This window comes from Petromyzon marinus, chromosome 28 (assembly GCF_048934315.1).
Source record: "Petromyzon marinus isolate PM22_M1 ecotype Great Lakes invasive population chromosome 28, UKy_Petmar_22M1.pri1.0, whole genome shotgun sequence".
Classification (NCBI taxonomy): Eukaryota; Metazoa; Chordata; class Hyperoartia; order Petromyzontiformes; family Petromyzontidae; genus Petromyzon; species Petromyzon marinus.
The window spans coordinates 7,795,537-7,809,578 of record NC_133694.1 but is presented as its reverse complement, the minus strand read 5'-3'; the positions used below and the strand labels follow the sequence as shown (position 1 = coordinate 7,809,578).

The 14,042-nt window shown below is 49.2% G+C and overlaps 1 protein-coding gene across 4 annotated transcripts in view; it reads right to left on the bottom strand.

Moving 5' to 3' along the window:
• The window catches only part of LOC116946979 (rho guanine nucleotide exchange factor 19-like), a 63,110-nt gene extending 50,792 nt beyond the window's left edge, over positions 1-12,318 (bottom strand). For 2 of the 4 annotated variants that reach the window (XM_032962285.2, XM_076070304.1), the window contains exons 1-6: positions 8,343-11,239; positions 7,643-7,858; positions 5,315-5,542; positions 4,951-5,148; positions 3,887-4,128; positions 2,599-2,759 (exon numbers count right to left, since the gene is read on the bottom strand). In XM_032962285.2, coding sequence (XP_032818176.2) covers positions 2,599-2,759; positions 3,887-4,128; positions 4,951-5,148; positions 5,315-5,542; positions 7,643-7,858; positions 8,343-9,000 — 1,703 coding nt within the window. In that variant the 5' untranslated portion in view covers positions 9,001-11,239. The other 2 variants (XM_076070305.1, XM_076070306.1) reach the window with 2 other exon arrangements.
• Positions 12,319-14,042: the final 1,724 nt, after the last annotated feature.

Genomic DNA, 14,042 nt, shown 5'->3' with positions numbered 1-14,042 from the left:
GGCCGTGGGGAAGATTCCGTCATGGAACCGGCTGTGAAATAAATTATTTCGTGACGCTTTCCGTTGGCACGGCGTTAGGAAAAACCAAACCAAACACATTTCTTCAATTGGCGACGTTTCGGGGCAATGACTCTTTCCCCACTGCCAACGCCAGTGACGATTATCTGAACCGGTCATGGGCCCTCCCCTAGGTCGACTCAGCCTCAAATGAGTACCCGGTGCGGTGTGTAGTAAACATCGCCACTGGGGAGACAAAGGCGGCCAGGCACCGTGTTGGCCACCCACCCCCTCGTGAGCCGTTCCGTGCCGGCCTTCACAGGTGCTGCTCGCTAACAGCACTTGCCCCTCCAGTCTGTTAAGGCTACACCGGGGCTCTTTGTCTTTGTTATGGGAAAGGGCGAAAGCCATTGTCCAAGGCATCGACTCAACAAGACAGCCCCAATTTGTTCAGTTGGGGCTGTCTTGTTGTATGTATGTCGAACTTCCTCGCGCCGTGCGTAGCCAACCCTGGCACCGTGCTAATATTGTTGACGAATGCGCAGTATATATTTTTTTAGTATCTCAAATAAATAAATGTATCCACCCAAGGAAAGCCTTTGGCGTCTCGACTCTTTTTTTTAGGAAGGTCCCTGCCAAGTTTTCGCAGTAGGGGGCGACGTTGCTGCTTCGTGAAAATCCCCAATGAGTAATTTCCAGGCTGATGTAGTAGAATGTAAGTAACACATTAAATAATAAAACTATACGTCCCTCCACGTAGGAAAGGATTCGTTTCTTTTTAACACCTGCCATCAGAAGCTACCGAACATTCTGGGCGAACATCGGTTTAGCAACATTGGTTAAATAGGGACTTCCCTGTATTGGGATAGTGATAGGGGTTGGGGTAGTGATAGGGGTTGGGGTAGTGATAGGGGTTGGGGTAGTGATAGGGGTTGGGGTAGTGATAGGGGTAGTGATAGGGGTTGGGGTAGTGATTGGGGTTGGGGTAGTGATAGGGGTAGTGATAGGGGGTAGTGATAGGGGTTGGGTTTGTGATAGGGGTTGGGGTAGTGATAGGGGTTGGGGTAGTGATAGGGGTTGGGGTAGTGATAGGGGTAGTGATAGGGGTTGGGGTAGGGGTTGGGGTAGTGATAGGGGTTGGGGTAGTGATAGGGGTTAGGGTAGTGATAGGGGCAGGGGTAGTGATAGGAGTTGGGGTAGTGATTGGGGCTGGGGTAGTGATAGGGGTTGAGGTAGTGATAGGGGTTGGGGTAGTGATAGGGGTTGGGGTAGTGATAGGGGTTGGGGTAGTGATAGGGGTCGAGGTAGTGATAGGGGTTGGGGTAGTGATAGGGGTAGTGATTGGGGTTGGGGTAGTGATAGGGGTTGCGGTAGTGATAGGGGTTGGGGTAGTGATAGGGGTTGGGGTAGTGATAGGGGTTGGGGTAGTGATAGGGGTAGTGATAGGGGTTGGGTTTGTGATAGGGGTTGGGGTAGTGATAGGGGTTGGGGTAGTGATAGGGGTTGGGGTAGTGATAGGGGTAGGGGTAGTGATAGGGGTTGGGGTAGGGGTAGTGATAGGGGTTGGGGTAGTGATAGGGGTTAGGGTAGTGATAGGGGCAGGGGTAGTGATAGGAGTTGGGGTAGTGATAGGGGTTGCGGTAGTGATAGGGGTTGGGGTAGTGATAGGGGTTGGGGTAGTGATAGGGGTTGCGGTAGTGATAGGGGTTGGGGTAGTGATAGGGGTTGGGGTAGTGATAGGGGTTGGGGTAGTGATAGGGGTAGGGGTAGTGATAGGGGTTGGGTTTGTGATAGGGGTTGGGGTAGTGATAGGGGTTGGGGTAGTGATAGTGGTTGGGGTAGTGATAGGGGTTGGGGTAGTGATAGGGGTTGGGGTAGTGATAGGGGTTGGGGGTAGTGATAGGGGTTGGGGTAGTAATAGGGGTAGTGATAGGGGTTGGGGTAGTGATAGGGGTTGGGGTAGTGATAGGGGTAGTGATAGGGGTTGGGGTAGTAATAGGGGTAGTGATAGGGGTTGGGGTAGTGATAGGGGTTGGGGTAGTGATAGGGGTTGGGGTAGTGATAGCAGTAGTGATAGGGGTTGGGGAAGTGATAGGGGTAGTAATAGGGGTAGGTACAGGGGTTGGGGTAGTGATAGGGGTTGTGGTAGTAATAGGGGTAGTGATAGGGGTAGTAATAGGGGTAGGTACAGGGGTTGGGGTAGGCCTGGTTGTAGCTGGGGGGCAGGGAGTAGCAACAGGTGGGAAGTGATGAGGGTTTGTTTCGCTGCCTTAAAACAATCGGACTTATATAAGTATTGTTTTATATTTAGTGACTTGCTTACGATTTTCTCAATTTTTGCTCTCCTATAATTTTCCATCTTTGTTTTGCTGTTGTAACTTTCTGAGCCGCCCATACTGGACATCTGTCAACAAGAGCTTCATAGCTCATCGGATTCCTTCTGCAGTCTAAAGACAGATTACGATTCCGTTTTGAGGGTGAGTGCAGATGACTGTCGCACGATCATCACTAACGACTGCCCGATACAACACGTGCGTTCTGGTGGAACGAAGCCCCTGTTGATTTGTGTTTCAAACGCCAACGCGACCGAGTTATGAGTACCTTTCGCTGATGTTTTTGACCTGCACGATGTTGGAGAATAGGTCATTCTTGTCCCTGGGGCTGAGGATTCTGTTGAGCGAGTCCGAATCCATGAAGTGGTTGATGAAGACGTTCAAACTTTTGAGGTAGGACGCCTCGGACGTGACGATTTCGAACATGGCCTGGGGCACACCGTCGCCACCACGACACAAGCCACAGGCAAACTTCTCGTGAAACAAAACCTTTCATTAAAGTTGGCGTCCTCAAGTTTGACTCCTGGTGGGGGGCATGGCTATAATCAGTGGCTCTGGTTCTAGGCCTAGGGTAGCCCCCCCGCCCACCATCTTGGTTTTCTTGTTCCATGATACACACATAACCTAATGCAAATGTTTTCCTTTGAGTTAATGGGGCGAATTGAGAGAGCGAGCGAGGGAGGGAGGGGAAGAAGCAACACCGCACACACACACCCAGTGTGCGTGGCCGGAGAGAATTATGGAGAAAGCACAAATGAGCAAAACTCAGTTCCGTGTTTCTGCACATGAAGGAAATGTTTTTAGTCCATCAGCATATTTTATTGGCTTTTAAGATCAATATTATCAAGCAGCATCCGTTCTTGCCAATTGCAGCTGGTAATTCAGCAGCATTTGTATAACGAGCCTAGTGTATGCCGATGAGACCCATAAAGTCTAAACTGGCCCAGACTTCGCTTGCTTTAAAAAAAAAACAGTCTATTGATTGATGTTGGTCTGGAAAGCCTGATAATAATGATAAATTGTATTATAACATTTCTAAATCATCTTTCACCATGGATGTGACAGGGCTGTAGAGGACAGCAGACACTCAGCGCTAAACGAAACTCATGGCTACAAAATATTTTTGTTAACAAACACGCGGTGACACGGAGCAGAGTTCTACTTCAAGATACTCTCGCCCAATGGATCATAATATATTATTTAACATAAACAAAACCTTAACCGTATCGCTAATCATTAACTTATAACACCAATATTGCACAACAATAACACGACCACTCTGAACTGCAGAAAACAGCTCCTTTTAGGCTTGGAATTTCACGCAGATAATCACTTCAAGTAACGGGAGTTGGCCAAAACATCTCAAATATGGGGCCACGCAGCTTGGGCAATTACTTGCGCTGATTCTGGCTGCCATGCCCGCTTTGTTTGCCCCTTTCCTGTGCCTCTCAATCGAACGAAGACTAAAAAAAACACTTGTGCTGTGTCACACATTTTACGCATTGTTCACGTGACGGCAAGGCAAAGAAACGAAGCAGCGTCACGGGATTCGTCACCTCTTGGTGCTGTATCTGACGCTTGGTCAGGGAGCTCATGAGGCCACTCTCGATCACTTTGGACTGCTGGCTCCACAGGGAGACCATCTGCTTCACTGTCGCCAGCCCCTGCACGGATGCTGTGCCGTATAAGCTTTCGTAATCGTCGGGCGAGAACGCGGATTCGCCGCTGTCGCTGACGTGCCGAAGTCTGTTCAGCGCCCGCATGTGTGATATCTCCTGGTAGACGTGGTACATGGGTTCTGAAATCACACGGAGCGCACCGATTAGCACGGTTGGCTACGTATAGTGCCAATGCAGTTCAATATACATGCATACGGTTTAACACGGAGGCTTTCGCGACCAATATCAGCCATAATAGAGGGTTTTTTTGGGTGAGATCGCGTAAATGTATAAATGTGTCGTTAAAACCCGCCACCACCCGACACAGCCAACTAGTGAGGGTTGTCACGTAAATAGAACGTGGCCAATTCGTCACTAGTACAGCACAGATCTGGCTGTCGCCTGATGAAGCTAGTTGTAATTACTGGCGAAACGTTGTACTCAGATTGTAAATGTTGTGGCTTGGCTATCCAACACACCGGTTAGTGCTGTACTAGTGACGAATTGGCCATGTTCTGTTTACGTGACAACCCTTACTAGTTGGCCGTGTCGGGTGGTGGCGGGTTTTAACGACACATTTATACATTTACAACAATCTAACCCAAAAAACCTCTTTAATCGATACATACATACATCGGTCCTAAAGTGTGACCCTCCTGGTAGGTGTGATACGTGGGTTCTCAAACCACACGGAGCGTACGGCATCAGCCCTACAGCGTGACCCTGCTGGTAATTGTGGTACACATGGGTTCTAAAATCACACAGATCATACCGCATCAGTCCTATAACGTGACCTTGCTAGTAGGTGCGACAACTCAAATACATCGATTTGGCACGTGAACAAACGCGGCGATTTTTATTTTTTCATCAATCCCAAAAAAAAAACCCATTTATGTATCAAAGCGTCGGTGGCGAAAGCCGCTGTGTTACGAGGACACTGTTAATATCGTGGTTATGCCCACCACTATTGGCGTATATCGGTTGCAGACGTCTCGGCGGGGGCAGCGGTGGAGGCGGAGGCCTTTCGGTCGACGGTTGTTTCGGAAGAGGGGCTTTCTTTTGTGGACTCTGCCCGGGCTTGAGTGCTCTCATCGGATCCGGAGGCTTTGCGTTGGGTTCGGCGATTTCTTCGACTTCTTTGCCGGGTTCCTCGCCGCCGTCTGACGGAGACAGGTTCAAGCGGGCGTCTCACAAGTCGCACGAGGCAAACGGCAGCTTCAGCGGCGACGCACGGCATGAGCAGACGAGGCAAAAGCTGAGGGCCCAAAGCGGGTAAAGGGGCCTTAAAGACGGCTCCATGACTCCAGTCATCGTGCCCGTGCTTACCGGATGGGGTGTCTGTTGGCACCGGTGTTTGGGCACCATTGGTCGGATTGGCATCATCCACCTGCTTCTCCATATTCGACTTCCTTCTCGCTGGTATTGGGGGAGCCACGTCATTGCCTCGATCAAGGTTTTCCTGTCTGGATGTCGGTATAACGTCTGCCGTTTTTTGTCCTTTTAACGCAAGCGGATTCAATTTCAGGGGGACATCTGCCGTCGGTTCCTGAGCTCCTGGTGAACAGGGCAGAAGAAAGCGACGACAAGTGATTCAATAACGCACGTAATTTAGACTCTTGCTGCGATGTGCAAAAAAACCCGTGCAAACGGCTCAACTTGGAAAATATATGTAATGTGTATTTCAACGGAGAGGAAAACGCACCCCAGTAATTTGAGCAAACCAAAAACTCAGTTCACATTATAACGTTGGGGTAATAATCAAAGAGCTTTCTTTCCGAGTCAAGCCACCAACTGTACGTCGATCTTCTCTGTCGGCAGCCCGTGCTCCGGTCGTGGAAGCTCCACATTCCCATGGTGGGGGCCAGTCTTTCCGTAAGAGGCCCACTTTTATCTCCTTACTGCACGAACTTGAATTCTAGACCTTCTCGTAGTGAAACTGCTGCCGTCTGCCACAAGAACCACTCTTGCCAGAAGTTGCCAACGACTCGGTTTGTGTTTTTATTTGGAATTTTTCACAACTCACCAGCAGCAGCATCGGCGGTCTTGTTGGGCCGCACTTTCCTCGGCGAGGGAACTGACCTTTCTGCCCCTCCTCAGGCTTAGCTTTGAGGGCCTCGTCTGGGACTGTGGGAATAATTTAATTTCTGGGTAGGGCCCACCATCGGACCAACATCGCCACTGGGTAGCATCGAGAAGTTTTCTTGTGGATAGGTAAACGCAACAAATACAAAGATCCCCCGTATAGCCTGTAACAGACTGTCGGGGCAAGTGCTGTTAGCGAGCACCTATAAAGGCCGGCACGGCACACGAGGGGGTGGGTGGCCAACACCACGCCCGGCCGCCTTTGTCTCCCTAGTGGCGATGTTTACACATCGTACCAGGTACTCATTTGAGGCCGAGTCGACCTAGGGGAGGCCCAGGACCGGTTCAGATAATCGTCACCGGTGTTGGTGGCCGTGAGCGGGAATCTAACTCGGGTCGCCGGGTTCGTAGCGCGGCGCAGCGCTAACCGCAGCGCGAACCGCTGCGCCGCCGCTCCCTGCACAACGCCACCCACGACACAGCAACGCTGCACGACCGTCCCGGAACGATGTGTAAACCAGTGGCGCGCCACGGGAAGGGGAGCAGAGTCTGTCGCGCCAGAGGGCAGACAGGGAGGCAAGATGACCGTGAGAGGGAAGGGATGCTGGGACGGAGTGTCCCCAAAACGGACAAAGAGGGCACACGGCTCAAGATGAGGGCAGGGAAGGGAAGGAAGGGGGAGAAGGAATGACCGGGGCCGTGACGCCGGGGATGAGGGACAACGCTGAGAGGGGAGGCAAGAGAGAAGGAATGAGCAGAAGTGAGTTACGCGCAAGCGGCGTGTGTTTTCACCGGGGATGGGGGAGAGCGATTCAGCGGGGGCGGACACACACCACTCGCGTGGTGGTTTACGGGAGGCGAGAGCTGATTTAGATAGAGATATATCCCGCGCTATCTATGTCTAAACACATCCATAATCAGACGAGTCAGACGAGTGAGTGTAAATCATCATCAATCAGACAATGATTTACAAATTATACTTGAAAGTGAAACTTTCTTTTACGTAATTCTCTTGGCCGGTGGCACGGCCGAGCGGTAACGCATTTTGCCGTTCGTTTCAGAGGTTCACAGTTCAGGGCCGGTGGCCGCCCTTGTTAATATTCTGGGCGTATTCGTCAAAAGTGCGTGCCGTCTGCTTCACAGTGGGCATTGCAAATTCCAGCGACGTGATTCGACAGAAAGAGGAGGCCACTTGTGCCAGCGCTGGCGTCATGCTGCAAGCTCGAAACGTTGCTCACAAATGACTTAATTGGGAGAATCGAACAGCAACGTTGCCCCCAAGCTGGAAGGTTACTGCTCATTTGCTGGCCCGTTGCTGCACGAGGACGGCTGCCTCCTTGGCTAAACTACATAAGGGCATTGGAATGAATGAGATGAGATAGATGTAAGGCGCCTTGAGCTGCCTAGGTATTTAAGCAAGCTCCCTGTAAATGCCAATCCAAAATTTGTAGCTCGTACAACAGGGCCCAAGACGTTTTTGGTGGTGGGGCAGTCGATTTTCGGACTCGAGTGTAATCGCAAGAGCAAACCGAAACGTTATTCCATGACACCAGTCATCGTGCCAATGCTTACCGGATGGGGTGTCTGTTGGTACCGGTGTCGGGGTCGGATGGGGATGAACCATCTGCTTGCCGATCGGCATTCTCAATGGTAATGGTGGAGCCACGTGATCGTCTTTATCAGGTTTCTCCTGTCCGGATGTCGCTTTCAAATCTGCCATTTTTTGTCCGCTTAGCTCGTGTGCACGAGTTAATGTCAGGTGGACGCCCGCCGTTGGTTCCTGAGCTCCTGGAGAAAAGGGCAGAAGAAAGCGAAGGCAAATTATTAAACAATGCACGCAATTTGGACTATTTCCTCGATGCGCAAAATACCCGTGCAAACAGCTGAACAAGGAAAATATAATGCAGTGAGAACGTGCATTTCAACGGAGAAGATAAAACATCGTTGCCACAAAAGCAAACCAAAAACTTAGTTCACATCAAAACGTTGAAGTCATAATCAGAGGGGGGTGTTTTTTTTTTTCCTGAGTCAAGCGAGCAATCGTGCGTCGATCTTCTCTGTCGGCAACCCGTGCTTCGGTCGTGGAAGCTCCACATTGCCATGGTGGGGGGATCAGTCTTTCCGTCGGAAGCTCCACTTAATCTCCTTACTGCGCGGATTTGAATTCGGGAAATTCTCGCATTGGAAGTGGTGCCGTCCGCCACGAGGATCACCCTTGCCAGAAGTCGTCAACGGCTTAATTCGTGCTTAGTCGGAATATTTCACAACTCACCAGGAGCAGCGGCAGTCTTCTTGGTCTGCACGATCCTCGGCGAAGGAATTGGCTTGAAAGGTGTTTTTGGTTTCTCAGTCAGTTCGCCTTTCTGCCCCTGCTCGTGCTCAGCTTTGAGGGCCTCGTCTGGGATTGGGGGACCGCTCAGGAGAGACTTCACCTGACAGTCCCCTTGTTTTGAAACGGACGTGGATGTCGTAGACGAAGAAGGGCTTAATAACTGCAAGTTCAGTTTTCCTTCGACACAATCAGTTTCCTTCTTTGCGTATCCCTCGGCCGTCTTTGAATGTTTGTTGGAGACGTTAGCAATCGGAGGCATTAACGCTTTTTTCGGAGTTTTTGTGGTGCTCCCATCGTCCAAATATTTGGCAGAAATGTGTTTCGTGTCTGCTGAGCTACCGGTGTCTTTAGCTTTGTTCGTGACTGGCTTTGGCAGCACTGGGGGTCCAGGCTTACCGCTGTTGCCTGGTCTCACGGCCACTGGTTTTGGTTTGGCCACTGGTTTTGGTTTGGCCACTGTGACACGAGGTATTTCGTGTATTTCGTACTTAGCAGCCAATTGCCGAACACAATTTACATTCTCGTAAACGTCACCGTGGTCTGCCGGAGTCGATGGCATGTTTGTTTCTGCCATGCACTGATCTAAAGCAGAAAACATTTTGTGTGTGGGGGGGGAAAAAAATTAATCAATCCAACGGTTCTTTTTTTAAAGTCACAAAATGCAATCTAAATCCAGCGCTTTGAAGGCAATGCCTCCAGTTAGTGAACACGTTTTATCTTGCCATACTGCGTTGCCAATGGCACGTAAGCACAAAAAATGAAAACTCAACACATTTTTCACAAACAACACTGCCCTAAAAAATGGGGGGGGGGGGGGGATAGGCAGTGTTTTGGCCCAAGGACATTCTTCATAGCAGCTTCTGTCTGCAGAAATCTCTCTGCTATGAAAATGTCACCGACTATATACATACAGGGCGGTCCACATGTCTTGTGACCCGCCGGTTAATTCACCACCGACCTTTTGTTTTAGTTTGCATGTTAATTTGTTTTCAATAATAATAATAAACCCTACTGTAAACATATAAAGTTTGAGAGAGGTCCCAAGACATTTGGACCACCCTGTATAGCACAGGTTATGCTCGACTTACGAACGTTCGGCTTGTGACATTTCACGCGAACGCAATTGATAAATTATGGGACCCCTGTAACTTTGTCCTTTTTGGACAGTGTCATTGCCAATCGTTTTTTTGTGTCTATCGCCGGGGCAACGCATTTCAGCGTTTGTGAAACTCGCAAATCCACCGAACTGCACGGTGACCGACAGATGGCGGTGGCTCCGTCGAACCGCGTTCGAATGATTTCACTGGCGAGGCCCCCACCCCCCCAACCGTACGTGCGCTGGGTTTTCCCGGCGTACTCCGCTCTCCTCCCACATGCAACCCAATTTTCTTCTTCAGAAATGTACCAGTCGGTGCAACGCAAGAGCCCTCCAACAAGGACGCCTTGAGACTCGTTGAAGCCTCCCCGTATAAAGGGCATCGTAAAACCTGCACGTGACGTGGGAGGCACTATTGGTGGATTCGAGTATCTACGTTTGACCATCATCAATCATTTGACCGCCACTCTGTCATGAGTCTCGACGCGCCGCGCCCAAGCACAATTAATTTTCTGAACGGTCAAAGTGGCAACGATCCGAAACATTCTTGATTTGAATCTTGATTCAAATCTCGATTCAAATCAAGAATGTGCCCCTGATGATGGACGCTTGTGTTGCGCCCGAAACGTCGTGATTTATTTTATTTTATACCTACATGACTTTACCGAAAGAACCAAAGAGTATGGATCCGATACATGATCAGTGGCGGCGCTAGGCACAATAATAACAACTTAGTTTTATAAAGTGCCCTTTAAATTGTTATTCTCAACAGCGCTGTGCATCAGCGGGAAAGAACAAATATCAAACCAAGCACAGACTTAGCGCCCCGAGGCAGCTCAAGTGGCCTTGGATTCATGAAAATAATGATGGCGCATCAAATATCAGCTCAAATTCAAATAAAGATAACGAGCCGATTACTATGAAACGCAAATGAATCTCTCTCATCTCTACCCTCGTGTTCATTTTCCTTCTCTCGTCTTGCTACATCTCCTTTTCTTGTCGACATCGCTAATATCTCACTCCTCCTTCCATGTATTATCTACAGCTCTTCGAATATCTCCCTGGGATGGTTCAAGGCTCCCAAACGGTCCCACACACCACTGTGCATAATAACGATGGCCGAGACAATGGAATCATAACAAACATCGACCTTGAAGGCTATAAACAAATAAAACACTCTCGCATTGTAAATTCGCCTCTCCTAAATACGTACGCACAATAATTAACTGTTCACAGGGTCGTCATTGTGGCCATTCAAGCCCAACTATTGACCACAGAGTAAATCACTCAAGTCTGCGCCCCTTCAACGGACTCACACTCTCTCTCTCTCTATCAACTGAAGCCTCGCAGACCTCCACAATGGAATTTAGCTCCTGAATATTTCGCCAAATGGTGAACAGAAAAGGGCCATCGTCCAGCAATCCACTGCTGGATGATGGCCCTCCCCACAATATTGTTGGTTCATGGGGTTTCTTCGAACATACTTCACCACGCTGGTCAGTGCGGGTTGGCAAAGGGGGGGGGGGATGGGGGGTTGGGATACAATGAGTTCAGATATCACCGACCAATAACATTAGCCGTTGTCAGGGAATCCAACTCTGGTGCACCATGTTTCGGGACCAGCGCGTTAACCACGGCACGACGGCAGTTACGAGTAATGATTGACAGCGATAATTACCATTTCATTGCTGACAAACGTCAAATCACGGACGCACTTTGGACACACAATTGAGCGAACACAGTGATTACCTGCAATCGGCGTGGTCTTCTGAAGCGCTTAAACCCGGTCTTCAGAGTGTTGCACGAGGCGTCACTAATGCTTAACAAGCGCAGATACACCACCGTCTTGCAGATGGAACCCCAGAAAGTTTGAGACGCGCATCCGCATACCAGCCACGCGCCCTCCGACATTCGGCCCGCGAGCTCTCTACCAAACTTCTCGGACTGGCATGCGGAAAGGTGAGAGTCGCGTCCTTCACATTCTTCTGATAGCTGACCACAATTTGTGCACGCTGTTGCACAAGAGGTAAAATGTTGACGTTAAAGGACAAGGAACCCAGCAATTTAGCTCTCGTGACACCGGTGGAGCGGGGTGGGGGGTGCCCTTTGCTCGCGGTAATTGGCCTACTCTTCCACGATGTCTCGGAAGAGGTGGGTGCAGCCACGGTTTAGGCGCCGGCACGCAACGAGCTGCTCACTTCGAATGACGTCAGGGGATGTTTTATTATTTGTTTTATTCTGACAAGAGCCCAGTAAAGGAGCGCGAGCAAAGCGATGACAAGTGAAGGGCCCTGAGGATTTCGATTTAAAGCGTTCGTGACTGCAGGGATTCATCGTCTTGGAAATAAAATAATAAAAATAAAACATAATAAAATAAAATATTACGTTTTATTTTTAGTATTGGAAATAAAATAATGAAAATATAACATAATAAAATAAAATATTATTATTATTTTATTATTTCCCTTCTACGTGACTTTACCGAAAGAACCAAGAAGACGAGGCCCTGAGAATGTTCGAGGGGCTTAAGCCCAAAAGGCAGTGCGCTCACACGGCCTGGGGGGGGAGAGGGGGGCGAGGAACGCGATCGCCACTCCACCAGCGTAGGGGCTGCGAGCGGGATACGTCAGGGGATCTTTAACGGCCGCTGCGAAGCGGACGGCGCCTACTTTATGGCTAATACACGCTGCATGAATAACCAGGGCGGCCTGCCGGAGTTCGAACCGGTGAAGCTCGACCACTGGGCCATGTCGCTGGCCCCGTGCGGCGGTCGAGCAACGCTGGCCCACGAGGGATCGTGATGGATGTGGGGAGGCGTTCATCCAGCGGTGGATTGACCGTGGCTGGTGATGGTGATGATGCTGATTTCAACAAGGCCAGTTGCAATCTGTACCAACTGTGGTCGTACAGTGAGGGAAAAAAAGTATTTGATCCCCTGCTGATTTTGTACGTTTGCCCACTGACAAAGAAATGATCATTCTATAATTTTAATGGTAGGTTTATTTGAACAGTGAGAGACAGAATAACAACAACAAAATCCAGAAAAACGCATGTTTTTAATGAGGGAAATAAGTATTTGACTCCCTCTCAATCAGAAAGATTTCTGGCTCCCAGGTGTCTTTTATACAGGTAACGAGCTTATTTAGGAGCACACTCTTAAAGGGAGTGCTCCTAATCTCAGCTTGTTACCTGTATAAAAGACACCTGTCCACAGAAGCAATCAATTAGATTCCAAACTCTCCACCATGGCCAAGACCAAAGAGCTCTCCAAGGATGTCAGGGACAAGATTGTAGACCTACACAAGGCTGGAATGGGCTACAAGACCATTGCCAAGCAGCTTGGTGAGAAGGTGACAACAGTTGGTGCGATTATTCGCAAATGGAAGAAACACAAAATAACTGTCAATCTCCCTCGGCCTAGGGCTCCATGCAAGATATCACCTCCTGGAGTTGCAATGATCATGAGAACGGTGAGGAATCAGCCCAGAACTACACGGGAGGATCTTGTCAATGATCTCAAGGCAGCTGGGACCATAGTCATCAAGAAAACAATTGGTAACACGCTACGCCGTGAAGGATTGAAATCCTGCAGCGCCCGCAAAGTCTCCCTACTCAAGAAAGCACATATACATGCCCGTCTGAATGTTGCCAATGAACATCTGAATGATTCAGAGGACAACTGGGTGAAAGTGTTGTGGTCAGATGAGACCAAAATGGAGCTCTTTGGCATCAACTCAACTCGCCGTGTTTGGAGGAGGAGGAATGCTGCCTATGACCCCAAGAACACCATCCCCACCGTCAAACATGGAGGTGGAAACATTATGCTTTGGGGGTGTTTTTCTGCTAATTGGACAGGACAACTTCACCGCATCAAAGGGACGATGGACGGGGCCATGTACCGTCAACTCTTGGGTGAGAACCTCCTTCCCTCAGCCAGGGCATTGAAAATGGGTCGTGGATGGGTATTCCAGCATGACAATGACCCAAAACACACGGCCAAGGAAACAAAGGAGTTGCTCAAGAAGAAGCACATTAAGGTCCTGCAGTGGCCTAGCCAGTCTCCAGACCTTAATCCCAATGAAAATCTGTGGAGAGAGCTGAAGGTTCGAGTTGCCAAACGTCAGCCTCGAAACCTTAATGACTTGGAGAATATCTGCAAAGAGGAGTGGGACAAAATCCCTCCTGAGATGTGTGCAAACCTGGTGGCCAACTACAAGAAACGTCTGACCTCTGTGATTGCAAACAACGGTTTTGCCACCAAGTACTAAGTCATGTTTTGCAGAGGGGTCAAATACTTATTTCCCTCATTAAAATGCAAATCAATTTATAACATTTTTGACATGCGTTTTTCTGGATTTCCTTGTTGTTATTTTGTCTCTCACTGTTGAAATAAACCTACCATTAAAATTATAGACTGAGCATTTCTTTGTCAGTGGGCAAACGTACAAAATCAGCAGGGGATCCAATACTTTTCTTCCCTCACTGTATCCACTCACTCGTGATCACGGCCAGAAAAGCAAAATGTTACCGTTCTCAAATCAAGA